Source organism: Lagopus muta, chromosome 3 (genome assembly GCF_023343835.1).
Source record: "Lagopus muta isolate bLagMut1 chromosome 3, bLagMut1 primary, whole genome shotgun sequence".
In the NCBI taxonomy this organism is placed as follows: Eukaryota; Metazoa; Chordata; class Aves; order Galliformes; family Phasianidae; genus Lagopus; species Lagopus muta.
Window position 1 is genome coordinate 84,726,921 of NC_064435.1, and position 27,766 is coordinate 84,754,686.

At 40.9% G+C, this 27,766-nt stretch overlaps 1 protein-coding gene across 11 annotated transcripts in view; it reads left to right on the plus strand.

Annotated features, from left to right (window-relative positions):
* PHACTR1 (phosphatase and actin regulator 1) overlaps positions 1–27,766 on the plus strand; it is a 291,827-nt gene that overhangs the window by 150,708 nt on the left and 113,353 nt on the right. For all 11 annotated transcript variants that reach the window (XM_048940524.1, XM_048940521.1, XM_048940525.1 and 8 more), the window contains one exon: positions 20,191–20,355. In XM_048940524.1, coding sequence (XP_048796481.1) covers positions 20,191–20,355 — 165 coding nt within the window. The remainder of the gene's footprint in view (positions 1–20,190; positions 20,356–27,766) is intronic.

Below are 27,766 nucleotides of genomic sequence, written 5' to 3' on the forward strand. Positions count from 1 at the left end.
TTCAGGCCTGCAGCTATGTTCATAGACCAGGTTGTAGCTCCTACAACCTAGGCAATTATTCCATTTTCTGGTACTACATACAAAGATCAGGATTCAATCCTTATAGTATAGGCAAGCCAGTGGAGTACTATTGATTTAATGCTGAAATACCTTCCAAATCTAGTTGTGAATCCTGGATTCTAGTCATGATTTTACTCTGCTTTCTCGGCATTGACAAAACTGGGGAAGGAAAATTCATACTGAAAAAGACAAAATCATTCTAAGGCCACTAACCTATCTAGCAAAAGGCACAAGATGAGAGCAGAAGAGATAGCAGTGCACCCAAAGGAAGTGCTGGAGGCAGGTGCTGAGTCCTATGGTATCTTCAAAGGGTGGTCATTTAATTTGGAGAGAAGTTGCTGAAGGAATTTGGACATGCAGATGGACTCCCTGAAGTAAGGATGAAGGGGTGATGTGTATGCAGCATTATGATGAGGTAAAAAATGAAAAGGGAAAAGCTCAGAGAGGAGCCGGAGGTTACAAGCATGCCAATGGAGATGGGAAATGTTTTAGCCATCACACTGAAAGTCACAGTTGCATTTAATGCCAAGTTAGTCAGAAAATAGAAAACAGAGAGGGGTGTATAAGGCATCTGTACTGAAAACTTCGTTGAGCAGAAATGGTGTTGCAGCAGAAATTTCCCCTTGTGAGGGAAGAACGAGGTGTTTGGTTTCATCCTGTGAAGTCTGAGCGGCCATAGAATATCCAGGGCAGAATGTCAACAAGGCAATCAGACATGGTAGGCTGAACTGAGAGGGAGAGGTCAAATGTACAAAGGCATGAGACACCCCAAGGAATAGAAGAGCAATCTGCACTGAGCGCTGAATGCTGCTGGAGTGCTGGGAGGGAAATGCTGGGAGAAGCTGGGTGAGGAGTCCCAAGATGGGCAAGAACTGGGAGGACAACAGAAGTGGAGGTATTTTGAAACTACCACAGGTGTGGAGGGGGATGAAAATGCTGTCCGAATGTAAACATGGGAAGGTGGATTATAAACTTCTAGACAACGGGGAGCCTGAACTAGAAGAGATCCAGATGCACTGAGTGTGTGCGATGCTAACCATCACCTGATATGTACAAAGTACTTCTAAACACACTGTGATGTCAGAGGCCTCTGGAAGGGCTGTGGTGCTGCTGGGCCATTGAAGGTGACATGCTTATGAGCAAGGGAACAGTAGTTATGGGGACAAATAAAGGGAGAACACAGTGGCTGGATTTTTCATAGACTGAATCCGAATCTTGGCCTCTTGCAGATGTCTGAGCCTGGTTCTGAATGTCTGTTTAGATACATCTTTACTGTGGTGAGAAAACTGTTGAGAGTAGAAAGCACCCTGAAAAGATATGAGTAAGTGAAGTGGGTTACTACTGGTTTTTGTGCAAAGGATGTGGCGAGAAATCTCAAGTGGAAAGCAGTTACGTAACTGTGTATTGGAGCAGAGGGAGAAGAGTGCACAGAGAAAAGTGATTTTTACTATCGTAAAGACAAGACTTTCTGCTATTGTTTTCAGTTAGAAAATTTGAGAACATTTACTTTATCATCTCTTAAGAGACTGTCTCTGAGGTGATTATTTTGCTTCCCGCAAAAGTAACTATTAAATGAAATAGTTATCTTCTAGAAAAGCAATAGTCCTTGCAAGAGCTGTGTATAAATGTAAGTTTTTCTTCACTAATTCTCACGTTATATCCAACAGTAGCTGCTCTTCCATTACCACGTCCAGAGCATGTGCAGTGTGTGGCTATGAGGCATTGCAGTCATTTACAATTGTACCTGTTTTATCTCCTAAAACATTTCGGAGAATAAAAAAAGTAAACCTCACAGAATGGATAAGTAGAAAAGAAAACCAGCACACCTGGTCCTGCTGTGAAGTGTAGGAAGCTGAAAAACATGCTTGGGGTTACAACAGCCCATGTAATTATGCAGTGTGTGTCTTTAGTCTCTGAGGGATAGTTACCTTAAAGAGAGGGGGAAAAAAAAGGCATGAGCCTTTCACTGTAGGGTGAAATATGTCTGCTTGACAACACAGATCATAAAATAAACTAGGTTTATTTTTGTAAGTTGAACTCTGTAGTGTTTGATTTGAGATGAATGTGATGCTGTGGCAAAGGAACCTAATGCAGTTGAGCAGACATTTTCTGCACGCCAGTGGTGCCAGGAGTCTGACAGTGCACCTTGTCCCCACCAGCATCACTTTCTGCTCTGAAAGGTGAGTGCCCTCAGCATTCTGTAGGATGAGATAAATGTTTATTTCTAGTAAGAAAGGTGTGATCTTTACTCAGTTTACCATCTTCACTGACACAGTGGGATTAGTCCTTCACCTCAGGAAGCTTGCAGAGGGCACGAGCTTCATTCCCTTCATATGGCCATCCTTCCAGGAGCTCCATGACACCTGGGGACAAGTCCATGGGCTGCTCGTGTGTCTGTGGCAAAAATGTCTGTCCCCAGAGTAAAGCAGCTGTGTACTCCATGTGTGTCCATGCTGTGAATGGTGAGGGGCATTTTGCCAAGAGGGTTGCACTGCTAGTCACCCAGCAGAGCTCTGGGATTGTCTGAGAGAGCCCCAGAAGATGCCTTGGCCCAAATATAGTTTACACTATTGACCAAAACAATGAGAAATATGTAGGTAGAATTATAGATAGTTCACTTGGGTAAGTGAGAGTATGGGTGAAAAGGCTGTACGCAATATCAGGTGCCCCAGGGTGGAGGAACGTGACTGTGGTGACAATCTATGCACAGCCAGTGCTGAACTTGTGCAGGATTTTCTGTTCCATCTGGATGTATATAATTTTAAAGAATCTGATGGAATTCATCACAAGGTACTCAGAGGGCCAATTTCATTGCATGACCTCTCTCACTTCTCTCAGTTATTTTTCAATGGTCTTGGGAATCTGGAGACATACCAGTTGACTGAAAGCTGGCTAACATTGTTTTAATTTACGAGAAAAGCAAAAAGGAAGACCCTGGTAATTACAGGCCTGTCAGCCTGTCACTCTTACTTCAATGCCTAGTAAAATCATGGAAAAAATCACGCTAGGAGTTACTGAAAAATGTCTGAAGGACAGTGTGGTCATTGGTCACAGTCAACATGGGTTCGTGAAAGGAAGATCCCATTTAACTGACTTAATTTTCTTTTATGAAAAGATCACCCATCTAGTTGACCAAGGTTGATGTTGTCTTTTTGGATTTCAGTGAAGTTTTTTGATACTGTTTTTCACAGTATCCTTCTGGACAAAATGTCCAGCAGACACCTAGGCAAAAACATAATGCAGCTGGTGAGCAGTTGGCTGATGGGTCATGCCCAAAGGGTTATAATAGTGATGGAGTTACATCAGGCTAGCAGCTAGTTATTAGCAGGATTCCCCAGCACTCCATTTTAGGGCCAGTTCTCTTTAATGTCTTCATGAATGACTTGGATGTAGGAGTAGAAGGTATTTTGGTTAAGTTGGCAGACAATATTAAACTAGGAGGAGCTGTTGACTCCATCAAGACTGGAGAGGTCTTACAGAGAGATCTAGATAAATGAGAGAGCTGGGCAATCCCCAACTGCATGAAGTTTAAGAAGAGCAAGGGCCATTATTTTCCACCTGGAAGGGGGCAACCCTGGCTAAAAAGGGAATAAGATGCTGGAGAGAAGCCCTGCTGAATGAGATTTGGGGATCTTGGTCAACAGCAAGTTGAACATGAGTCAGCAGTGTGCCCAGGTAGCCAGGATGGCCAACTGTATCTTGGCTTGCATCAAGCATGGCATTCTTAGCCTGTCAAGGGAAGTGTTTGTCCCACTCTATGCTGTGCTGTGCAGCCTCACCTTCAGTACCATGTGCAGTTTTGGGCACCACTGTACAAAAAGGGCATAAAACTATTAGAGAGTATACAAAGGAGAGCCACAAAGATGGTGGAGGGCCTAGAGGGGAAGATGTATAAGGAGAGACTGAGGTCCCTTGGTTCGTTCAGCTCAACAGAGACTTCACTGCAGTCTATGGCTTCCTCACAAGGGAAGTGGAGGGGCAGTGCTGATCTCCTTTTTCTGATGACCAGCGATAGAATGCAAGAGAACAGCATGAAACTGCATCAGGGAAGGGTCAGGCTGGATATCTGGAAAAGGTTCTTCATCAGAGAGTGATCAGGCACTGAAACAGCCTCCCTAGGGCGCTGGTCATGGCACCGAGTTTGTCAGAGTTCAGGAAGCATCTGAACAACTCTCTCAGACATATGGTCTGATTTTTGGTGGTCCTGTGTGGAGCCAGTAGCTGGACTCAGTGATCTTTATGGGTTCCTTCCAACTCAGGATGTTCTGATTCTGTGATTAAATCAAGCTTACATAAACCCATGACTGTCCTGTGTTTTAGGATGAAAATGCCTGTGTTACTATGGGAGAAATGTAAGCAGCGTCTTCTGGGCTGTATCATTAATGTGAGAAAATTTAAAAATAACAACAACAAAAAAAGATGGACTTGCTCACAATGGCTCAAATTCCTTTTGTTTTTATTACACAGTGTTGACATATAAACACTGATAAGAGGCCACAGCAATCCCTGTTGTCCTTAGAGTGCAGGCAGCTGGCATGTTTCAGCCCCATCTCTTCTAGTTGATTCCTCTCTTTCTTTAAGCTCATAGCTCCATTGCCATCATTTGAAAGCATCTTACCACCCTATCCTCTATTCAGAGAACCAAGTTGAAAGTACTGGGATATGTAAGCTTCTTAAATATAAACGTCAGGTTAACACTGAATACGCAACAGAAAGATTGGTTCCTTATGGGCAGTCTGAAAAAGGAAACAAAATGCCTGTGAGAGTGATGAAAGCAGTACAGCATTTGCTATACTTAACAATTACAATCTTTTCTAGGTATTTATTGTATTTCTGAATAATATGTCTAGTTTTAGATCTTCTGTATCAAGGTAAATATGTCAGCAATACAATACAGAGCTATTTGTTAAACTGCAAAGGGCCGCAAGCTCTTCACTCTTAAAGAGAAGGCAGTGTGTAATAAAGGGGCAAAGTGCAGGGGGTGGCACATGTAATGGAAGGGCAGACTCTGCTTGCTCTGCTGTTATCAGAGCATTTGGGACCATCTGATATCAACCTGCCCAAAGTAGCCTGGCGTTCTGCATCTTTTTACGTCATCCCTCTGTCCTATTTTGCGCTCTGATCCCTGCCCATGTGTGCAGTTAATTTCCTCTTCTGTGGTTTTTTCTTGTCTGAGTGCATTCCTTACTCACTTAGAAATGTTTTTTTTTTTAAATACTGGTTTGCCTAGGTGGCTTCTTTCTCTTTTTAAGAGAAAGAATTGGGATTCTTCAGAAGTAAATGAAATTTTTAGAGATCAGTTTTTTGGAATTAAAATCAATTAAAACCAATTTCTAGAATTCTGATCATTAATAACATCACTGCCAGTCACATCCAGAAGCAGGAAAATATTGGTTATGTTGGAAAGCGATCAGAACAGAGAATCCAAATCAGTGTTCTGTCACAGGAGCGCTCTTCTTTTCTTCTCTTTTTGTTTCATATTTTCAATTTGAAACTGGTGCTATTTTGTATCAGTTCATGCTATTATAATAGCTTCTGCCTCTGTATGGAAATAGCTAATACCACATTATGACAGGGTTCACTTATGAGTTCCTTGACTAATGAACAAAACCTATTCTTTCAAGTATACTGTTGTATATAATGTTATCACACAGGATATTACCTCAGCAATAGAGGTATTGTTGTAGTGCATGAGTTTATTTCTTGATCCATTTCAGTGGCTTGTAGTAAATGCGCAGCTCTTCCTTTATATCTCCTAAGATTGTCTTGCTTGTAATCAGACAACATTCAGCTTCCTTTTGGTGCCATCTTATTCAACCACTCATTTGCCAAAACAATTTCAGTGTAAGTGTGTATGATACCACCTTGCTAATGCTCTGCTGGGATGTCCGAGAGTTACTGTATGTGGTTGTAGGCTGGTAAGTTGATGGTGCCAAGTCTCACACATCATCCCAAACAGATCACCCAGCATCAGGGCACAGGAGCAACTGAAGGGGAACACCAAACTATATGGTGGTCAAGTGTGCAGTCTGGTCTGGAATTAGCAATCGCTTTCTTAGAACGTGGAGGGTGCTGTGACATTTTTCATTCTCTAGATGGATGCAGCAGAGCTGCTAAGAGGTGAAGGCTGGGATGTACTTGGAGGCCCCACATTTTCCTTTGTGAATTTAATTTGTATGTTTAAGGAAAAATAATGATATTCTTGACATCGCTATGAGCTGAAAAACTGTCCCCTCGCTTTTTTCTTTTTGGCTCTTGTGAGGTGACGTGAATCTCCACTTGTCTGTTGCTTCTTGTCGTAATGTCTCAGGAAGGATTGGGGGAAGAAACAAGGTAATGTCTGATCTTGTCACTGTCGTCTCTCCATGACTTCCCTGGCTTTTGGTCCAGTTTAATCAAGATGAGGTAGATAGTAGAGCCTCTCAGATTTAGTATATATTTTTTTTGTTGCTCTGGAAAACAACACAGTATAGTTTAAATCAAAAGTAAAATCAGTAATTTTGAAGTCATCTTGGAATGACTAGTTGTACCATTCTGGCTTATTTTTGCACAGGCCACTCTGTCTAAAAGATACCCCCACAGTCTTAGAACCCAACTGCCACCGTGAAGATGTGCTGTTGAGAGACAACTCAGGGACCATCACTGTTTTTCTCTTGGAGAAAAAGCTCAGTGTGAAAAACTGCTACTAAGGGATGACCAGACCTGACTGACAACCTCTGGAGATTTTCTTTGCATTGATAGTGGAAAATTTTGAGTTTTGAATATGTGACTCCAGAATAAAAGGCAAATATTTCCCCATAATATTATTTTTTTTCATAGAAGAACACTTGTGTCAAAAAACGTCCCAAGAAAAGAAGAGAGTAGATACCTCCATATATGTGTTTTGTACCATACTAATCATCATGAGAGACACACAGATTCCAAGACTTTGGTCTGTGTAACTGAGATTTACTATCTTACCCATTTCTGCGACCAAACTTGGAGAAGTGCTCAATCTGAGCTACAGACTGGCTCTCTGTAGCCTGAGGTTTGCTATTTAAGATGTACAAAGGCTGCTCCAAAAGTAATATCTCCATGTTTATTATGTTGGCCCACAACATCAGAGGTGAATCCTGGTGGTGTGTCAGTAGAGGTTGAAGCTTTCCATCAATATCCCATTACGTTTTGTTGCTGTGTGACAGATGGCAGCAAAGGGGCAGTCTGATAGAATGGCGTCTGACATGGGAGTGAGTATGAAGCAAAGGTGTGTCACTGAATTCCTCAGTGTGGAAAAAAAATGGCACCTACTGACATTCATCAGCACTTGTTAAATGTTTCTGGAGACCCAACAGTGGCTGTGAGCACAGTGAGGAGGTGGGTGATGCGTTTCAGCAGTGGTGACAGTGACGTGAAGTACAAGCCACGTTCTGGGTGGCCATGCACAGCTGTCACACCACAAGATGAGGAGTGTCTCAATCAGCTCATCTGCATGAATTGGCTGATGGTGGTGACTGTGTTGTTGTGACTGTAATTTATAGCTGAGAATTTGCTCTATCGAGCAGTGTTAGTGTGTGTTTGTATCTGTTATAATTTCCATGGAAATAAATAGGAGGTGTTACTGCACAGCAACCTTTTGTGTTGGGTTTGAGCCTAAAGTATCCATAGTTTGGGATATTTTAGAAGGGATGTAACGTGTGCATCATATCTTCTCCCCTTACTCCCAGCTAAGGAGGTTTAGTCCTGGAGTTCTGCTGACACCCTCCCCTATCACTACTTAAGTGAAGGATCTTGCCCTCTGTCATCTTTTGTGTGACATTTTTCAGGGCATTAGTCTAATAGCTTTGTGCAGTGTGAGTATAGGGAATAACAGTGGATAAAAAGATACAGTTATTTAATTTATTTTGAGATTTTGATGGCAGAGAATGCTTTTTATTTCACCTTGCCTCCTAAGAGAAGTGTATTATCTGAAAAACTGGAAAGTAATGGTATTTAAAATCCTTTCCTTTTAAAGGTCTGGAAGCATAGGAAGAGCAGTGATGGTAACACTGAGAAAATCAGGTCATTTCAACAGATGGAAGTGTTGGTTAGCAGTCTTGAATGTAACTGAGATGTTAAATAAGTAGACTAGTCATTAACTACATCCCAGCAAATGAACCAGGTCTCAGAATGCCGCTATGGTCAACTGCATTCATAGGCCATGTATTAGACAGCGTCGCTGAAGTATCTGTGACCCATATATTCACATCCACACAGACCATATCCATGGTTCCTAATATCAATAGTCCATGTCATAAGGACTGTGGCACTGGCTTTGTCTCTTTACACATCCATTGGGTGCAGCTACTTTGACATTTCCGATATTCAAATGCTATTGTAGCACCAGTGCTGTGCTTTTTGTTGTTTTGTTTTGGTTTTTTTTAATGCTGAAATCTTGAACTCTTCCTCCCGTGCACCAGCAAAGCAGGATGCTCTCCTTATACTAGCACACCTGCTTTATTCATTAAATAGCCTTGAAATCTGGGTTCAGACAGAAGTAAAAGCCAGGTGCAGAGACTTGTATGTATCTTAGGCTATTTGAGTCTGAAGCATGCCCAACTGAGAAACAGAAGAGTGAGATGACTGAAGTTTTCATCAATATTTACAGCCCCAAGGTAATTGTTTGCTGGTTTATAGCCATGAGTTGGAAGCTGAGTTCCAGCTGTCTGCTGTGGTGCTGAAGATGGGATTTAGTTCCTGTTCCAGTGTCTGAATTGAGAAGAGCAATTTCTGCCTGTCTGTTCTCTGGATGCCTGTCTTTGAGTCCTCCAGCAAAGGTTGGAGGTAATTAGGCACGATACCTAATAGAGAAAGCAGGGAGGGACTCATAAGGTTTGGTTATGTAGCTTCCCTTCCCTCAAAGACTCTCCCTAAGTGGCAAGTGTAAACAAGCTGAGATTAAGGAGGTTTTTCTCCTTCTTGTGTGTCTCAATAAAATACAGGCTGCATTTTGTCTGCATTGTTCAACTCTAGGAAAGTGCTCGAGTTACTAATGTAGAATTGACTTTCTGTGCATTTCTATCATCATGCAAACTTCATTCACCTTATGCTGTGCATGGAAACCCATCAGCCTAATAGAAGATGCAGGGATCCTGCAGTTACAATCGACTGATCGATCGTTCTGTATTCATATCAAGTTGGCAGAGCAGCCAGTTCAGTAAGCTGCAAGGTGATTGTCAGTTCAATAATACATTTTCTAGCATTACACAAGAGTTTGAGAAAGACACTTCAGGATTGCTTTTATTTGAGTTTGTTTTTTTTTTGTCAGTTTTTCATCCTCAACCTCCTTTACAAAGTGATCTCTGTGATAAGTACAAAAAGTAAAAATTAAAATTGCAGGTAAGATAAATTCTGTGTGAAGATGGGTGGTAATTTTAGAAATGAGCTGGTTTGAGCTAATACAGCTATTGCCTGTGTTTTGTAGACAAAGATGATGATGTTCTTCACCCGCTATGATGGTTAATTTACTTAATTTTTGTGCATTATTATTGCATTTTTTGTTTACCAGTCTCAATTTGTATATGTTTGTCCATAGGTATCTTTAAGCATATCTGTTTTGTCCTTTCTTAGTTTCTTTCCTCCTAATCACCACAACCCTTGTAAAGCTCGAGATTCTTGGCCAGATGTCGTGGTTGTGGCCAATGTCTTGCTTGTGAATCTAAAACAAATGCTGTTTAAGTAAAGAGGTTTTTGAAAACCAAGTGTGTGTGGCAAAGACTCCAGCTTAGTTGAAATAGCATATATGCCAGTTTGCTCAGCTTTCTTCACAATCCGACATTTGACTTGATAGAAAGGAGTCTCTGGTACTTTGTTGTACAAACACTTGGTCCAAAAGAGACTGGTACGCAAAGTTGAGAGCATTGTGCCCCATTGAGTTACATGAACAGAGGCAACTGAAATTGCCAGAAGCTTTCTTCTTTTTGTTAAATATCTGCCGTGCAGCAGAATCTTGATAAATTTAAGAGGAAACCTTCAGCATTTAGGGAAGACAGATTTCATCAGTTTGTTATTTGTCCACTGCCAGCAGTCAAAGGGTAAAAAAAAGATAAGTGTTTTACTGTAATGAATGTCGGGTTCTGGTTGGCTTTTATCTTATTTCTGTATTGAAATGAAATCTCATGCAGATGCCTGCTGCAGTTACCTTCATGATACTGCAAAACGAATTTTGCTGCCAATTTTGTGGTCAAGTGGCTCTTCATAGGCACACTCCAGTGTGCTTCTGAGATGTTCCACTCAATTCGTGACACGCAAGATGCCTTTGGTTTCTCTCAACCACCACAGAAAGGGGCCATTCCCATCACTACAAATGAAAGCACCCGTTAAGACCAAAGTGTAAAGTCTTCTCCACTGATTTGTTTTTTCTGTATGTGAATTTTAGCATGCCCTTAGCTTTGGCCAGTGAAATCCTCTGACCTCAATAAAGAGGCAGGTTTTAGTGTGCAATCAACATGTCCGAGCCCCATATGGGAAGGATCATACATAATGAAGTTCATCTTCCTTCCTGTTTTCCCTGCTTTCTCATTAATGTGGTAATCACAAGGAAAGAGCAGAGGGCTCTATTTTTTCTTCATTTGCCAAATTTTGACAGATCTGAGGACAAAATATGATCCTTGTCCCCAAGATGATCATCCACTCACTAGATGGCTTGGTAAGGTAACCTACTACTTGTGACCTTTGCCTTTTAGTTTGGTATAGTCAGTGTTTCATGTGTTTCTGCAACCATTATTAGCAGGCATAAAATTGATGGAACTATTTCAGTAGGTTTTTCAGTGTTAATGTTTTCTTGACTCCTTGAGGTATTTTTTCCCTATGCTGTGATTTAAACTCTTTCTCATTTTCTGAGCTATTTCTGGTTTCTGGACCTGGAATTATTCATGAACTTCAAGCTATGTGCATAGATCCTATCCTTGACTGTAATGTTTCTTAGGTAGGTATAAGCAACTTGATAACTTGATCAGCTCCATCGTTTTAAAGGCAGGATAAATAGCCTTATATGGTCCACTATAGTCAGAATAAACAAAACTCAGAGCCTTTCCTCTGAATCTGTGGGGCAGGAGAAATACCCCACGGATCTCAGCAATCATGAGACATCCTAGATGCTAAAAAAAAAAAGTGAAAAAAGTGAAATCACTGTTATGAAATCCACACAGAAATACGTCATATATTTTAGCCAGCAAACCAGCATGCTTTATTCATGACTTTAAAGGAGCTGTTGGCGTTTTCTCCCTTCTGAGTATTCAGCTCTGAAACTCAAGTCTTTACTGTGAGGGCCTAAAGTGAAATTTCACCTCAGCCAAAAGTCTAAACTAACCATCATTTGAATCAATAAAGGAATTCCTATTCTAACGTCAATCAGAGAAAACCGTATGTAGCTATTTTCAGGTAATGAAAGTCCTTTTAATTCTTGAACATGGATGTATGGATACAAGCTGTCTCTATTGACTTTTCTTCCTTAATTTTTTTGCTAGGCTCTTACAGATTTTTGTTTCATTAATACTCATATTTATTCTCATATCATCTTATTGGAAGTAATTCCACCCTGGGAACAGCATTACAAATGTTAAATCTTCTAAACTCAGTGGTGCCATCCTACTAGTATCACCATAAAAGTAAAAAATGAAGCGTTTAATTACTTTAATGGCCAGAAGAGAAGGAACAAGTTACCTGCCTTTAAGAGCTAGAAAGTTCAAACCATTTCCTTGTAAACTCTATACTGAATCTCTTGGGAGAAAGCAACATCTATTCTTTAAATCTGTTTAATTCTTAATTCAGATCTTTTAATCTGTTCTTTAAAGAAGTTATAGGGAGTTGGCCAAGAGGAAAAGAGTAATTATACCAAATGCACACTTATAATGAGCATGAATATGACTATTAAGGAAACACAAAAATCAGTAACAAATTTAGATGTCCTTTTAAAGTGCACATCTTCAGTAAGACAAATTAAATTATTGGATATTCCTACTCTTAAGAACTTCAGAAGACAAAGATCAGAAATCGTTCACTTGATCAGAAAGTCTCCTACAAAATTAGAAGCACTTAAAATATTTTTTCTAGACTTTCTCAAAATAAACAGCCAGCCTTTAGCACTAGCAGTTTCTTTGTGGAAAGGCTGAGCACTTTGCATAGGGAGAACTTCCCACTGACTCCCATTGTACAGGGAGCAGTGCAAGATGCTGTGCTGTGTCTGCCTCTGCCCAAATGGCAACTAGCAAAATGTAGCAACAAGCCTTCAGGCCTCCATGGAACACACTCTTTTCTTGGATTCCTTTTATATTTTGCAGCTCTACAGAATTTGCAAGTCAGGCTGGTATAAGAGAGAAATCCAACCATGAAAATGTTATCATTACAGCTCCTCCAAGAAGACACTTTAATCAGTTGCAAGGCCTTCACTGAATCAAAATGTGTAAAAATATGAACTAGTTCTTCACTGGAATACATTTCAGAGTTGAAGGTACATGGATTTCTGTGCTGTTTTTTTGTTGTGTGGATTGAAGACTTGCCTGGAGGAAGGCAGCTTCTCTGCTTCCATAGCACTGAGTTTGGAGAAGAATTTGAGCTACAATTAATGAGACTTAACTCTGTGTTTGATGAGCTAGAGGATGACTCAGAAGTGGTTAGGACTGCCTCTTGGGTTTAACAGCACAAGCATCTGTACAGAGGCAGCCCTGTGCCATTGTTTGCAGTCCTACCACCAGGCATTAGATCAGTTACTGGTGTTGCCAAGTTTTAAGTAAGATGAGGGTCACCAACACCACTACAGCAGCGTTGCCTTGTAACATTTCTTTTGGTGCACAGTGTGGAGCCTTGGATTGCAGATAGTCCTGTGTGAATCATGCTCAGCATTCTCCTCTGAACTTTTTGGTGTTGAGAGATATATTCTCCTTGTAAACTTTGCAAATTACTTTCTAAGAGGGTTTAAAAAGTAGTATTTTTAATATTATGTGCATGGTTTAGTAGGCAATGCGATTCCACCTTCTGAACAGTTGGTTTTCAGTCTCAGAAGCTAAATGGATTGAATGTGCACTTGTCCAGCTCCTGATCTGCTTGTACTTAGAATCTGCTTAGCTCTTCATGTGCTAAAACACTCTTGGGAGAAGAGTCTTTTTGCTCACGGATGACTGCCCTGACTATTGGGAGCCATGCTTCCACTCATTCTTTCTTTCAAACCCAGTAGGTCTTGAGTTCATCTTCACAATAATTCAGTAGGAGAGATGGGAAATACTCTCCCATCCATCGCAGTACAAAGTCCGCTGGTGTTCCCAAGGAAATGTTGGGAACATGGGCTTGGACTTTCACGGGAGGATGAAAGAAATGACCCTGTGATTCTCCTGTCTCCCAAATAAGTGTTCTGTCTGTTCCAACAATAAGTTCTTCCTATCTCATCATTCTTCCTCTAGAGCACAAACTATCATTCTCCTCTCTTTTCCATTTAGGATGGGTAAAATTCCCCTTCCTTTCAAGCTGAAGCTTCTTAACAAAGCACGTATTCCTGGAATGTGTGGAATTGCTTCCATTTAGACCTAAGAACTCAGGTTTGCTTGTGCTGCCTTTTTTCTCTTGGCTGCCATTTGGTTGTGCTGCACTCCTTGTGGCTGCTCCTAGTCCCCTTTTGGAGCAGCTGAGTCTCTACATATTGTGTACCCAAAAGAGGTCTGTGGGTTCTGCTCCTACATCCAGGCACTCAAAAGCAAGGAGCTGCAGCACTGTTTGTTGAACGTAGCTCTAAATCTATATGTAATAAACACTTAGGAGGTGGGAAATGCAGTGAGTAATGAGAGCAATAAAGCAAAGACAAAACAGCTGAGATCAGTGAAACGCAACGATCCTTATTTTCTATAATTACAGCAATTATGTAGCTATTAATGACATAACCTGATAAAGCGCTTTTGTTGCAAGCCAAAATTCCACGCACTGTCTTAAAATAAGGGAAATGCGTGGTGTTTTGAGAGATTTCATACCAATAAAGACCTATTTATAGTGTAACCTACACTACAGTATAGTTTGCAAAGGCTAAAAAATGGCTTTCAGATTGCAATCGGCATGAATAATTAACGTCTTACGTCAAAGTGTGGGGAAGTCGGAAGCAGGGTCCTAAAGGGATTGGACTTCTGAAGCTATTCATTGTGCTTCTATTCCGCCAAGAGAAATATAAACACTGAGGTAGAGAGATCACAGCAGAGAGCAGAGCTGTACCATGGTCTGCTACCTGTGCTGAAATGGGCAAACACGAATGGTAAGAGATTCAGTTTACACACGCAGTGTAGAGTGATGGCACACCTGGGGAGCGGTAATAATTGGCAGTGCTTTAGAAAGGGGAAGTGCTACTTAGCATGCAAAGAAACGCTACTGACAGTCTCTTCATGGCTCATAAACCCACTGTGCCAGCCCAGCCAGTGGCATTACAAATGCAGACTTCCAGTGGGAGCTGTTGTCAACCAAAGAGCTAATCATCCCCGTCTGGCAAGACTGCCTTCAGTCTGCTGTATGCCATGCCTTGTCTTTCGTTGAGAAGTTAGGGAAAGTTTAAATGGGTAATTCAAATAGTAACAGGAGGGCTGCTGAAAATTAATTCCAGGTGCGGAGGGAAATTAAAGAGAAATAACAGTACAGGTGATAATAGAAGAGCAGAAAATGAACCATTTTGCTGGAAGAAAAACAAGGTGTTATTTTGTTTTGTTTTTTTTAATTGAAAGTGTTCCTGTTCAGGTAAAGAGAAGGCGTCAGTGCTCGGCAATTAGAGTAGTCATCCAAGTTTCCTGTTATTTCAAAAAGACATTGCCCTTCCACTTTTTGGTAGAACAGAGGTTTTAGAGAAAGGTCTGTGTGCTCTAAAGTGGGAAATGCTCAGTATGCGGAGTATAAAAGAAACTTCAAAACAGTAAATGCTTGGAAATTCATCTGTAGAATAAGGACTGTTTGGCTGTGGATTGGGAATAAGTGTTACGGTTTTTGTTTTTTTTAATGTGTATGCAAGTATTATCCTTAAATGAATGGCATTTTTACTCATTTGCATATGTAGGACCAAGATCATTTCCAGGCTATTAATGGAGATTTGTATAAATATAACAGAAAGCACAATGTAGATATTGGTGTTTACTAGGAAGACTTAAAATCTAACTTTGTGAAATGCCTGTTAAGACATCGATATAACTGAGTATGAGCAATGATGATTAGAAATGGTCAATGAGAAAAGGGTGTGATTACAAGCAGGGAAGGAAATCTTAAAGATCACAGATGGAATAGGTGGGCTTCCAAAATTGCTGCGTACCTGAATGGGAAAAAGTGGCTTTTCTAAGATGGAACCTGGACTATGTTATATATTGGCAGCATTAATAGAGGCTGTGATTCCCAGACAGACACTGGAATGACAGAATTTGTTCTCTGACAGAACTGTGTACAGTGTGTTTTCTTTGAGAGGACCTAGAACTGCCTCCTACACTGCTCAAAGCAAGAAAATAGGTGATGTTTATGTTTCTCACTGGACCTTCTAGAAATCAGTGTCCTAATGAAAGATGTGGGAAGTTCATAAGAACACACAGTACATGTCCAACTTGGCCAGGCCTCTTTTTCCTGGGGCTGGAAATTGACTGTTGTGAAGAAGTGCTTTTCACAATGCTTTTCCATGACTTGCTAGTTTTCTCCATCAGACGTTCATGCAGTATGTTTCAACCAGCAAAACTTAAAGTAGCTTTATTTTAAAAAATGATCAAAATAAAGGTTATCTGCAAAATGAGAAGAAAAAAAAATAGGGAAAGAAATCAGCTTTCAGACCTTGTAGCTTTTTTAGGTCTCGGAAGCATGTTTTAATCATTTTGGCAACATTTCTTTTAAATCACAAATTATTTTTGCTTTTTTTTTTTAATTAGCATCACAGATCTTGCTTAAGCCCTCCAGTCTATATAAACTTCATATGTCTTGAAGCTTACAGTACAATCTTAAGAACTGTTTCACAAGCAAAAAAAACCCAAACCCTCTCTTATTTAGTTTCCCCATTGCTATTTTGGGATGACAGTTGGGACAGAAGGAAGTGAGAGAGGAGAGCATCACCCTCTTGCCATGAGTGCAGGTACCAGTATCCTGTTTTTCTGCAAGATCTCTCTTGCGGGTCTGCAGTAAATCAGAACAAGTTCCCAAAAGCACAGAGAATCAGCATCAAAAGTAACCTGTAATCATCACATTTGTGATGCTAAAGCAAAAGACAAGACCTCAGCAGTGTGACTCCAGTGTGACACCAATGGACACACCACTTCCTTCTCCTAGTTCAGCAAACTGATCAAGATGGGACTGCCCTTCTCTCTGAAGGCAAAAAATGCTTAGGCCTGGAATGGTTTACATTTGTGCAAGTACCACCTCTTTTGGGAACAGCAAGGGTGTGAAACCAGCCCACAGAGCCTGCTGTCAGCAGTGGGTGTCACAGCCCACAGATAGTCAATAGTCATTAGGAGTCAAAAAGGCAGAGAAACCTGGCCAACTCAAAGGAAAGATGCAGCAGAAAATGAATGCTCAAATCTGGCTTTTGCTTCTTGCATCATGGTCTGGTTTTATTCTTGCTGTATTAAAACTGTCATGGCTTTATGCTAATGTGCTTCGTTCCTAGCCAGTGATTATTATGCTTTGAATTAGCATCGCTCTTGAGAGTATTTTGCATAGGGAGAAAAAAAATAATAAAGAGGTAGTCCTTCTGAAAAACAGGAATGAAAGGGGAAAGAAGAGCTGTTATTTGCATTAGCTCAGAGCTGTGTGTGTTTGGAGAGGATGAAGGAAAAGGGCCACATCATCTCTTCATGGCTGACCAAGAGCCCAGCAAGGCTCCTGGAACAGATCCACGTAGGATAAAATACTGAAATTCACGGAACAGCAGTCAAAGCATGGAACTGGTTTTGACACTGTTTGGCTTTTAAAGAACCCACCCCTATGGGTAAATTCCTTTTGACTCTAGTATTTGTGTTGCCTGATGGTGAATCCATGCTAGTTTACTCTCAGCAGGAGAAACTTCCTGGGGGCAGTGAGAGCACAGCTCGTGTGCAGCACAGAGAATGTGCTATATGAAATAAGATTTTTAAGGGATGTCATTTCACCTGGAAATGGCCTTGGCAGCAGTAACTCGGACCAACTCTCCAAGAGCTGTGCATCTCTGACGTTTAGTTATTGTAGGTTACTTTGGTAGCAGAAATGTTGTCTCAGTGAGGGCCATGGGAGAGAGGGCAAGCAGCAGGAGGAATTTCATTATATTTCAACTGTAGATTTATGTAGCAGAAAGCCTAATTCAGCAGCAGTAGTCTGTCATTTCTAGTTTGTTCAGTGGGTTGCTTCTACACCCCTTGTAGCTCAAGCAGGACAGCAAAGACAGTAGCAGCCCACTGCTTTTAGCAGCATCTGTATAAAATCCCAGCAGTGGATCACAGCGTAGTCTTGTGCTCTTTATAACTAGAGGCATCTTAAAAATAGAGGAGATGGGGAAAGGTGTGCTCTCTTTGGATCTGCATACAGAGTAAGTTGATCTATATATACCCCTTGCAGGTCTTTGAAGCTGTGCATGTCCCGGAGAAATCAGGAAGCATAAGGAAATACCCAGTTTCTTCTTTCTACCTTCACAATAATGTGTGTTCAGCATAGCCTGGTGACTTGCAGCCTTGATGCAGCATGTCCTATTCCTCCATAGGACAGTACCTTGTAATGGGTTGTCCGTATAAGCAGGGATTTCTCTAGGCAGTTAGGCACGATATGAAGAGCTGAAACAGAATGAAATGTTTGACCAGACTACCTTTTTTTCCTCTCTTGAAAAAAAAAAAAAAAGAAGAAGTTCTCAGAGATGTCTGTTTCTCTCCATTGCCCCAAAGAATAGTTGTTTTTTACCAATTCCAGTTATACATCTTGGCTCTCTGTCCCTTTAGCCTGTGTCTTTTCTCAAAAAGCTTACATGCGGCTGTATCTGGCAGTGATAAGCAAGAACAAAATAAGCAACTTCCTTGAAAAAACCTGAAAAGCTCAAATAATATTTTAGTTTAGAGATCTGATAATGGGATTTCCTTTATGCTAGAGGCATCTCTCTGGGTTCCCACAGAAGCCAACCTAAATTTGGCACACTTAAAGCCTTTTAAAATTTTCCATTGAGATGCACAAGAATCTGACAGCTAAAATCTCTGGTTTGTTCTATGGCGTAGGTGTGTTCATCCCTTCAGAGCTCTGTTCTTGTTGAGGCTCCAGAGCTTGTGCTCATGACTGAGGTTAATCCTTAAATACTGCTGGCAGAATGAAAACACTGAGCTGCTGACTTCAGAATGGTGTCAGTGAAGATCTGTGTTCTGCCTTTAGTAATCTAGCCTGCCTTTTTGCAAACCGTTCACCTCTGTTTTCCTGGCAGTGCTGCATTACAACACAGGGCTGGGAAATGACAGAACAGTTCAGTTGGAAGGGACCATCAGAGATCAATTAGTCCATCCGCCTGAACGTTCCAGAGCTCACAGACGGTACAGCACATTATTGAGCACATTATCCAATGCCTCTTGAACACTGACAGGCATGGGGAATGTACCACTTTTCTAGGAAACTTGTTCCAGCGTTTGATCATTCTCAACAGAACTTTTCATACAGAGAGGTTTCCTAATGTTTCCCAGTCTGAACCAGCCTATGTTGTTCCTGCATGTCTGCTGTTGGTTACCAAGAAGGTGCAGAGCCCGGCGTCTCCCTTTGATTCCTCTCTTCAGGGAGATGCAAAGAGCAATGAAGGCTTCTCGTGCTGTCCCATATGTCAGATGTCCTCCATCCCTCCCCACAGTACATGCCTTCCAGCCCTGTTACCAACTTAGGTGCCTCTTTCAGGCGCTTTCAAGTACTTCAACAACTTTTTTATACTGTGGAGCCCAGAACTCCAGTATCCAGTGTGATGCGCCATCAGTGCTGGCCCAATAGTGGGATAATCGCTTCTTTTGGCCAGCTGGCTGTACTGTGCTTAATGCACCCCAAAATGTGCTTTGCCCCTTGGCTGCCAAGCACAGTGCTGCTCACACTGAGCTTGCTGTCACTGATACCCCCTTGCCCCTCTCTGCTGAGCTGCTCTGCAGCCACTTATCTCCCAGTCTGTTCCCTTGTCTGGCATTGCTCCATCCCATGTGCAGGACCCAGTGTATACCCTTGTTGAATTTCATTACCCTGATGATTGCCCAATGCTCCAGATCCCATTGAAGTCTAGAAAGACTGCATCCACCACCTTCCTTTCATCTAGCAAGTGGATGGCCTTATCCTAGAAGGAGATCAGATTTGACCTTCCTTGACAAATGATACTGTTGACTGTGCCTGATGATGGCTTTCTTCGTTACATGCTTTTCAATATATCTCAGAGTAATCTTCTCCATAACTTTTCCAGGGACTAGGGGCAGACTAACAGGTCAGTGTTTTCCTGGGTCTTCTCATAGGCCTTTTATGGATGGGTGTATGATATCCTTAAGAAATAACATGCAATATAAATGTGCCAAGTGACAACCCCCAGGTTTCTCTTGCAGTGAGGGAGAGTAATTTAAATTCTTCAGATTTGTCTGTTGGTTTGTTTAAGTACTGAGTCTTCCTTGATGCATTACAGTGTAATGACTGCAGAATTTTATTTTTTTTTAACAACAGAAGTTCAGTGAAAGACCATAGCCTTTCCTTAGAGAATTCAGCCCTGACTGTGGACTGTGTTAAAGTTCTCCAAGTCTCTAATTTTAAAGACTTAAAAGGAGGGGATTGGGTTGGCAGAAACATAGGACTGAGAGGAACCTTCTGGATTCTGAACGCCTTTTCACTAGGAAATCCCTGGTGTAGGCCCTTTCGGAACCCAGACAGTTTCAGTGAACACAGTGATAATATCAAGGGGTTGTAATCCTTGCCCTTGGTCAGTATTAGTTCATGCAAATTTCTCTTGAATCCTATTGTTAACACAGATCTTTGTAACAGAGCATGAGTTCAATTGGAAGAAAATAAAGTTAAGATAATAAAGATAACGCTTTTTTCCCTTTTTTAGTAGTTTCTGTAACCATGGAAAAAATTTACCATCTGTGTGGTTCTCTGATAATTTATTAAAATATCTATTTCACTTTTTAATTTTGTTTCTTTCTCCTTTGCTTGTGGAAAATCCAGCGGAGGAAGTGGAAAGACTGGCTGCAATGCGTTCAGATTCTCTAGTACCTGGGACACACACACCTCCAATCAGAAGAAGAAGCAAATTTGCCACTCTTGGAAGGCTATTTAAGCCGTGGAAATGGAGGAAGAAGAAGAGTGAAAAATTCAAACATACTTCTGCAGGTAATAGTCGCTGTCGGGCTGGTTTGTTAATCTTGGACTGTTTGATCAACAAGGCTAACAGCTGTTAATGCAGCCCCAATTTATATGCTTCTTATGGTTGTGGCTTGGCTGGCAGAGATTTCTCAGATTCTAAGTGATCTTTGTTACCAGCCCTTTCTTAAAAGAAAGAAAAAATAAACACTGCATTTCACACACTGATTTAGCAGGCTGTGGATAAAGGAAATGGTGTGAATGAAAAGACAAACCAAGTGGAGGGTATAGCCACGATCAAACTCTGTAAATACAAACAGAGGAACAGAAAAGGAAACGGCAAAGGAGTTGGCATTTTCTTGAGTAATTTGTGTAACCATAAATTATTTTTTCCATTGGGCTGGAAAAATGTGTCACTTGTTTTCTGAGAAAAACAAATCTCTCTTCCTGCCACACCTCTTCTCCTGTCATTGCATTTAACATTCCTGATTTAACACTTCTTAATTTGTTTATACACTTTTATACACTTTCTATATGTATATAAGTCTATATGTATTTAAGTATAAAGTTTAACACTTTATATATGTCTACATATATTTATGTACATTTATATAGAAAACTGCAAATGCATGTTTTTATATTGCAAATTTGTCTGAGCAGGACTCCCAAGAATCCATGCACTGATTCATAGGATATGTACCTGATTTGTTTCAGACTGTTTTACTTACTTAGAAGGCTTCTTTTCTTTGCTCTTCCATGATGACTAATAGTTACGTGTGTTTCAGCAAATCTTAAGTCCGGATTGTCTGTGAGAAAACATGAGTTTTCTTCTGCCTTCTTATCATTCTCACTGGAGCTAGGAACAAAGCAGTTGCTAGAAGATACTTGAATTATAGCCCAGTTGCTCTCTGACCTGTTAGTGCACAGTGGAAGCTTTCAGGCAGGGCTGGAGTATACTTTCTGACATCCCTAAGCCTGTACTCTTCCAAATGACCCGTAATAGCACAAGAAGTCTGATTTAGCCAAGTGCAAATTCATGCATGAGGTTAAATGCAGAATAAGATTTTGCAGGGTTCAGACCTAAGGCTGCGCTGTACTGTGTGGTGTTTAAGCTGCTCCCTGATTTGTCGGGCAAGGACTAATGAGCTGGAATGGATGGCTGTGTTACTCTGACTGGTGATTGTATTTTTGGTTTGACAGCTGAAAAACTATTGTCACAAAAATGACATGTTTCTGCAAAACAAAAAGCTTGTCTTTCATGTTCTGCAGCAGCCATAACTGTAGTGCAGTGTAAAGGATTTCTATGAAATTTGCAGTGCTCACAAGGAGCATTGGATACGTGGATGCTTTAGTGACAACCAGTTTGAAGCTAGTTGCAGCATTCTGGGTTCACTGGTTACATAGCATAACCACAGCAATACTGGATGCACCGTGGGATGCAGAAATGCCTCTTGTATTTATTTATATGGTTTATCCAGCTCTATGAACTGGAACTGGGCTGCACACTGCTAGAGTTAGACTAATTAGGTTGAAGCTGGCTTGAATATGCCTGCATGGTCTGCTCTGGGCATTGAAAGTGTCATTACGTAGATTGTCCCCATTTACCAAAAAATTTGGAAAATGTGCAGGGATTAAAACCAGAGGAAAATGATGTACTTCCTTTTCTCAGGAAGCTTAACCTGACCAGCCAGTGTATCTCCTTCTCTTGTAAATGGGACTTCAGTGTCTGAAGAACAAATTAAAAGCAGGGTATGCAGTTTGCAGGAAATGTTTGACTGAGGTACTGAGTTTGATTTCAGCTGAATCCAAAACCTTTTTTTTTTTTCCTGTTTCTTGTAAGCCAACAATATCCTGCAGCTGCTTGGCAAAATTGGTATTCTTGTCAGCTCCCCTGCTAATAACTACAGCAAAATTGACACAGATGTCAAATTTGCCAAGCACTCTGCAGGAAGCTCTGGGGGAGACTTGCTTCTGGACTGCATCAGAACTGGGGACCCCACAGTTTTCATCATCCACAGCCCTGAGGAATGGGAATCCAGCAGAATCCTGTCACACTTCTATCTGACAATTCAGTAGCACTGACTGAACCTACCGTATGTAATACAAAATATTATAATAGTATACAAAAAACTAGTGTTTTTCCACCTGTGTTTCCATGAACTCTAGTCTAATTCCTCTGATCTCACTGAGAGAATATATTTAATTTTTACAGTGAATCAAAGGACAAGCTTATGAGGTGGCATAATGAGAGTCAGCATGATACTTCCTCATACAGGTTTATTTTCTTCTAGTGCACTGATGAATGTGATGCTTTGAGAAAAAAAAACCTATTAGTGTCCTGCAGGCACGCACCCAAGCTTTCCTACCTGTACAGAACATCAGTAATTATTAAAAATAAATACTAATACAAGTATTTTATTAGCCTTTTTTTTGCCACAACAATAGATTCAATTATTTTAAATGTCAGAAGTGTTATGGGTCAAAATGTGTGACCTTATCTGTTGAAAGTTTCTTTGAAATTAATGGGATTTTTTTTTCTGTGAGAGGACCAGAAGAAGCAAGAGAGTCAGGCTGATATTGAAGGCTGAAAGGCTGCCTTTTTTGGAGAGTTCCAAGTGATAACATCTCGCATCTATATCTTTATTAGACTAAAAGCTCTGTGCTAAGGATTATTGATTCTTCTTGCACACAAAGTGTAGAAACGTTTATTACTGTGGTGCAGCAAAGGGTCCCTCATAGCAATGAGCAATGTGATAAAGCTTTGGGAGTACAGTCAAACTGCCAAGGTTATATCACTTAATGAGTCTGCTTCCTTTAACTGATGAGCGGCAGCCTTACTTACAGAAGAAGAAGCAAGGGAGAAACTGGGAATTTTCTTTGCCTGAGCTTCTTCTCAGCTGGATGCAGCTGGGACGACTCCAGCAGGCTGCCCAATATTTTTAAACCTCCATCAAATGTAGTGGGAAGCAGCACAGCAGGCAGCAGGAAGGAAAGTTGGCCGTCTCCTCAGCTAGACCTTTGTCGTCATTTCCATACCTTGATCTTGTTCTGCTTGCCTTGATGTGAATTTCAAAACAGCTTCTGGGTGTGCTGGTGTTCTATTGCACTGCTGCGCACGTGCTGGTGAAATGTCAGTTCTTGGCTGTGTTTTGGAGAAGGAAGTGTGTGTTATCTTCTGAAGTAAAGAAGCTTGAGGGGAGATAGGTTCTGGGATTATTTAAAATATTATTGAAGTGGTTTTTTTATCCCTGCATTCATCAACAGCTAACTGCTTGCAACCTTTCAGAAAAGAAATTTCAGCTGCTTACAGGAATCATTATTGGGAAAAACGTCTTGTTTTGCCATTTCAGGTGTCTGGTGACCTTTATTTTAAAGAACTGATGCCTTTCTTTTCCTTCATCCATCCCGAAGTTGCAGTGCTCAGACACAGGGAAGAGGAAGCATGTAATTTGTACCTGGAGGGAAATGGCTGTGCTGAAAAGAGGAAAGCAGGAGTTAAGGAGTCTGGATAAATCTCAGTAGTAAGTAGGAGGGGCAAGTGATTTGTCAGTGTTTGGGTTCGGTACACAGGCATCCTGTACAATTAGCAGAGAAAGTCCAGTGTTTGAAGGGAGCTCCACCGCAGCTTTTTTTGCTAAGTGGGAGATTGTCTGAAGTAGTAATAGTTAAGTGAGAAAAAGAAATCTGCTGATCTCTGCTTTCTCTAGGTACTTCAAAACCTACTTTCACTTGTCTTCTAGATCCTCCTCCTCACGGAAAACCATGAAACTCATTCCAAGCATCAGTCCTGAGGCCACAGCCTGACATGACAGAGGCCTTGGGCCTGGAGAATTTAGCTCCTGCTTCATATACAGCCTTGTTTGTGTAGGGTAAAATCAGAGGTTGTAGAGGTTGGCATTCACCTGTCTCAAGGTGTAGGACTGCAGAGGTTGTAGGGATAAAGACTGGGTGTGAACAATGTAGTCCGACGTATATGAAGAGCTAAGAAGCAAAGGAGCGTAAGCCAGGAAAGATCTGATGGGCTGGGAAGGGCTGGGCTGGGAGACGGGGGCTTTCAGGACATGTCAGCATTCTGACCTGCTGCCTGAGGACCTTAGGACTCTTCTCCTGGTATCAGTCACTCTTCTAAAATAGCTGAGGACTGTGCACTGAATTTAAAGAGTGAAGCCCATTAACACAGGCAGTGCTGCAAAATGGAGCATCTGGATTCTTTTAGGGAGGTCATACAAGCATCTTCCACGTGCTTTCTCACTCACTCAAACTGTTTAAAGAAAAGCAAGTGTGCCAAAACTATATTCACTCATGAAACTTTTAGCTGTTCTACTTCTGGATCTGTATTAAAACAGACGTTTGTTTTATGCTCAAGTGCTTTTTTTTTTTTTTCATTTGTGGAGCCTTATTGCTTCAGTTTTTCCACACCAGGGTCTTTCAAAAAGCACCATATACAATTTCATATGGCAGTGTGTTTATATACAATAAGTCTTCCAGTCAGCAGAGGGACTGTTTGAATTTAATAACACTTACAGGCAGGAACTTTGAATGATTCTGATTAACACAAGAAGAAAACAAAAGGTGATAAATCTGCAATTAGAGGAGCTGTTTTTCATCAGTGATGTCCAAATCATTTTAATTCCTATGGCTGATGATTTCTAACTACAATAGGTAAAAAAGTTGCACTTTCCTTCTCAGAATATTCTGAACGGTAGAAATTCAATAATTTGTTGCCAGTGCTGCTCTTAAACATTCCTATTCTCTTCTGTTTGGAAAATAGATTGCTTTGTGTGCTTCCACAAGGACACCTGTGTTCTAAAGCACGTTAGAATCTCATTCTGATCAGTTGAATTCTTATTTAATAACTACTGTAATCCCATGTGAAAGGTTTAATTAATTAGTTTTTTCAGTTACAACTCCTCTTACAATTTTTGGCCAGTCTTTCTCTAGGTTTAGATATGAAAGACTGAGATAATTATGTTCCTTCTTCTCTCATCAGAGGGCAGAGTCCTCCCCTGCAGTGTAGCTCAGTCTGAAGATACGTGGAAGCTTGTCCTGTCCTCATCCTTGTCTGAAGCTGTTATCTAAATCACAAGTATACATTGACTTAAGCAGATATTTTTATCTGAAGGACAAGCTAGAAAATAAGCATATAATATTTCAGTAATTTGTGGATGAATCGTAGGTGATTTTATTCAGATCTACATTTGTTTCTGTGTTTGAACTAGGTATTGAGTATAGCTAAAAATGTGAATAGTAACTATTAGGTGGCCAGACAAGAAAATGTTTCTGCTGAAATCTTACACCGTTTGACCTCAAGCAGTGGATAAGCAACGAAAGTCTTAATTATTATTTAAATAATGATTTCAAATTCATTAATTAAAATTTTAAATTTCATTTTTTTGCATTGATCTGAAATTGCACGTTCTATGCATTCTCAATTTTTGAAGTGACAAAAAAAGAAAAGAGTTCTAGGTCTATCTAGGTCTAAACGCAGGTTGCTTCTTTTTGCATGCACTAACGTTTCCTTACTGCCTCTTGAGAAGCTGGCTGGAAGCTGCACCAGAATTCATTCAGAACTGTTTGAAACTTTAGCATTTCCATATAGTGATCACAAACTAGCCTGCATATCTGCTTACTGCTGCGGAACAAAAGATCCCACAGAGAGTTTTAAACCGAATGGTCATTTTCCAACCTGCAATGAGATTAACAACCCAAAGCTTAATTAAGCACTTTGTAGCAAGGGAAAGCCTGAGTGACACTTGCTTCTTTATTGCTGGAATTATAAATCCTTTGTGTCTTCAAATCTGGCATTTTGAACAGATTAAAAGAATGCAAATGAGCAGTTATGTTCAGAAGGTGCAGCTTTGATTTGCACACAGAGGGCAGTTACAGCAGTTGTCTATTTTTATACTCGAATGCCAAATGCAAGCTTCTGTTTCAAAAATGGGGAGTACAGTCAGTCACCCAGGTGTGCTTATCCCACTACAGAGCAGCATCTTTGTGTCTCCTTGAGGGCTGCTGTATTACACTTTCAGGTTTGAAGAAGGAGACATTGCTGAACTGGACTGAAAATGCATTTTGGTGCTGCTGGAGCCCCATCCCAGCTCTGCACACAGCTTTAATAGAGCCAGTGAGACGAGGCTCTCAAATGTGTCCCATCTTACAGGAAAGGGATGTTTAATGAGGCCGTTTGGTTTTTATGCTAATTACATTTCCAGCTGCTGTGAAAATTATACGAGGGCATCCGAAGTGTAATACTGTGACATAATTCTACAACAATGCATCCCTTTTAAAATAATGTAATAATACAATTAATCCATTAGAGAATTTACAGCAGATTTTGAGGATTGAAAAATAGATGCTGTTAATTGCATACACTTCTACATGCAACATGGATTAGAGAATGACATTTGCTGGAGATGGCTTCAGAAATGTTCGGAATGAGCAATAATAAGACTATCTGGTTTGAGAGAGAGAGAACAAGCACATTTGGAAGAAGCACATTTTTGTTTAAAAAGACGCTGTGCAACTTCAGCTGCTATTGCCATGACTCATGAAGGTACAGTCTTCATCAAACTGTGTGCTTACAGATCATTTTAGAATGTTTTCATTTAATAACAAAATACACTGAGGCTTCTTTTTATTTTTAAACTGCATTTGAAGCATGAAAATTAATTACTGTTTCTCAGGCTGTTGGTTTTCATTCTTTAGGTTTTTCATGCTGTCTGTAATGATGCGGGGGGAAGCAGCAGTGTTTTACAGTGACATAGAGGCACGAGGCATTCTGTGTGGTGAGAACAAAGCCTAAAGGGCAGCATCTGCATGAAGTTGTCCCAGGCACAGCAAGCGGTCCTTTTTCTCCTTTCTGGTAGGATGGTCTCAGGATGTGGCTCTTAAGAAACACACGCCAGGGGTCATTTTTGTTGTTCCATGAAGGAAACAACCACTGGATGTTACCACACAAATCTCTCATTGGTCAATAACCTACGTTATTCAGGTGCACGTCTTGAGAATCAGCAGAGCTCGTCCATGGCGCTGCAGGGTTCAGGTGCTGTGGCTGGAGGAATCTGCTCAGTACATTCTGCTCTTGATTAGGGGTGAACATCTCTCACTCCCAGAACAACAGTATGGAAAATCCACCATGCGTTTTAGATACCACTGCTGCTCACATCACAGTGAGTGATTTCCAAATGGGAAATTCGTGAGATGCCATCGCTTAGAGCTGCTGTTGAGGGAGTTTTATTCCTCGAATACAGCTTTGCTCTTGCTCACTGTTTCCCATGGGAGAGGAAATGAAGCAAGAATCCCTGAGGCCAGCGTGGCAGCACATCGATTGAGTCCTGCCATATCAGTGACCTGATTGATGGCTGACCCATATTTCGGTTGGGAATTGAGTTGTTACGGTAATGCAAACATGCAGCCCAGTGACTCTAATCTGATAAGATTT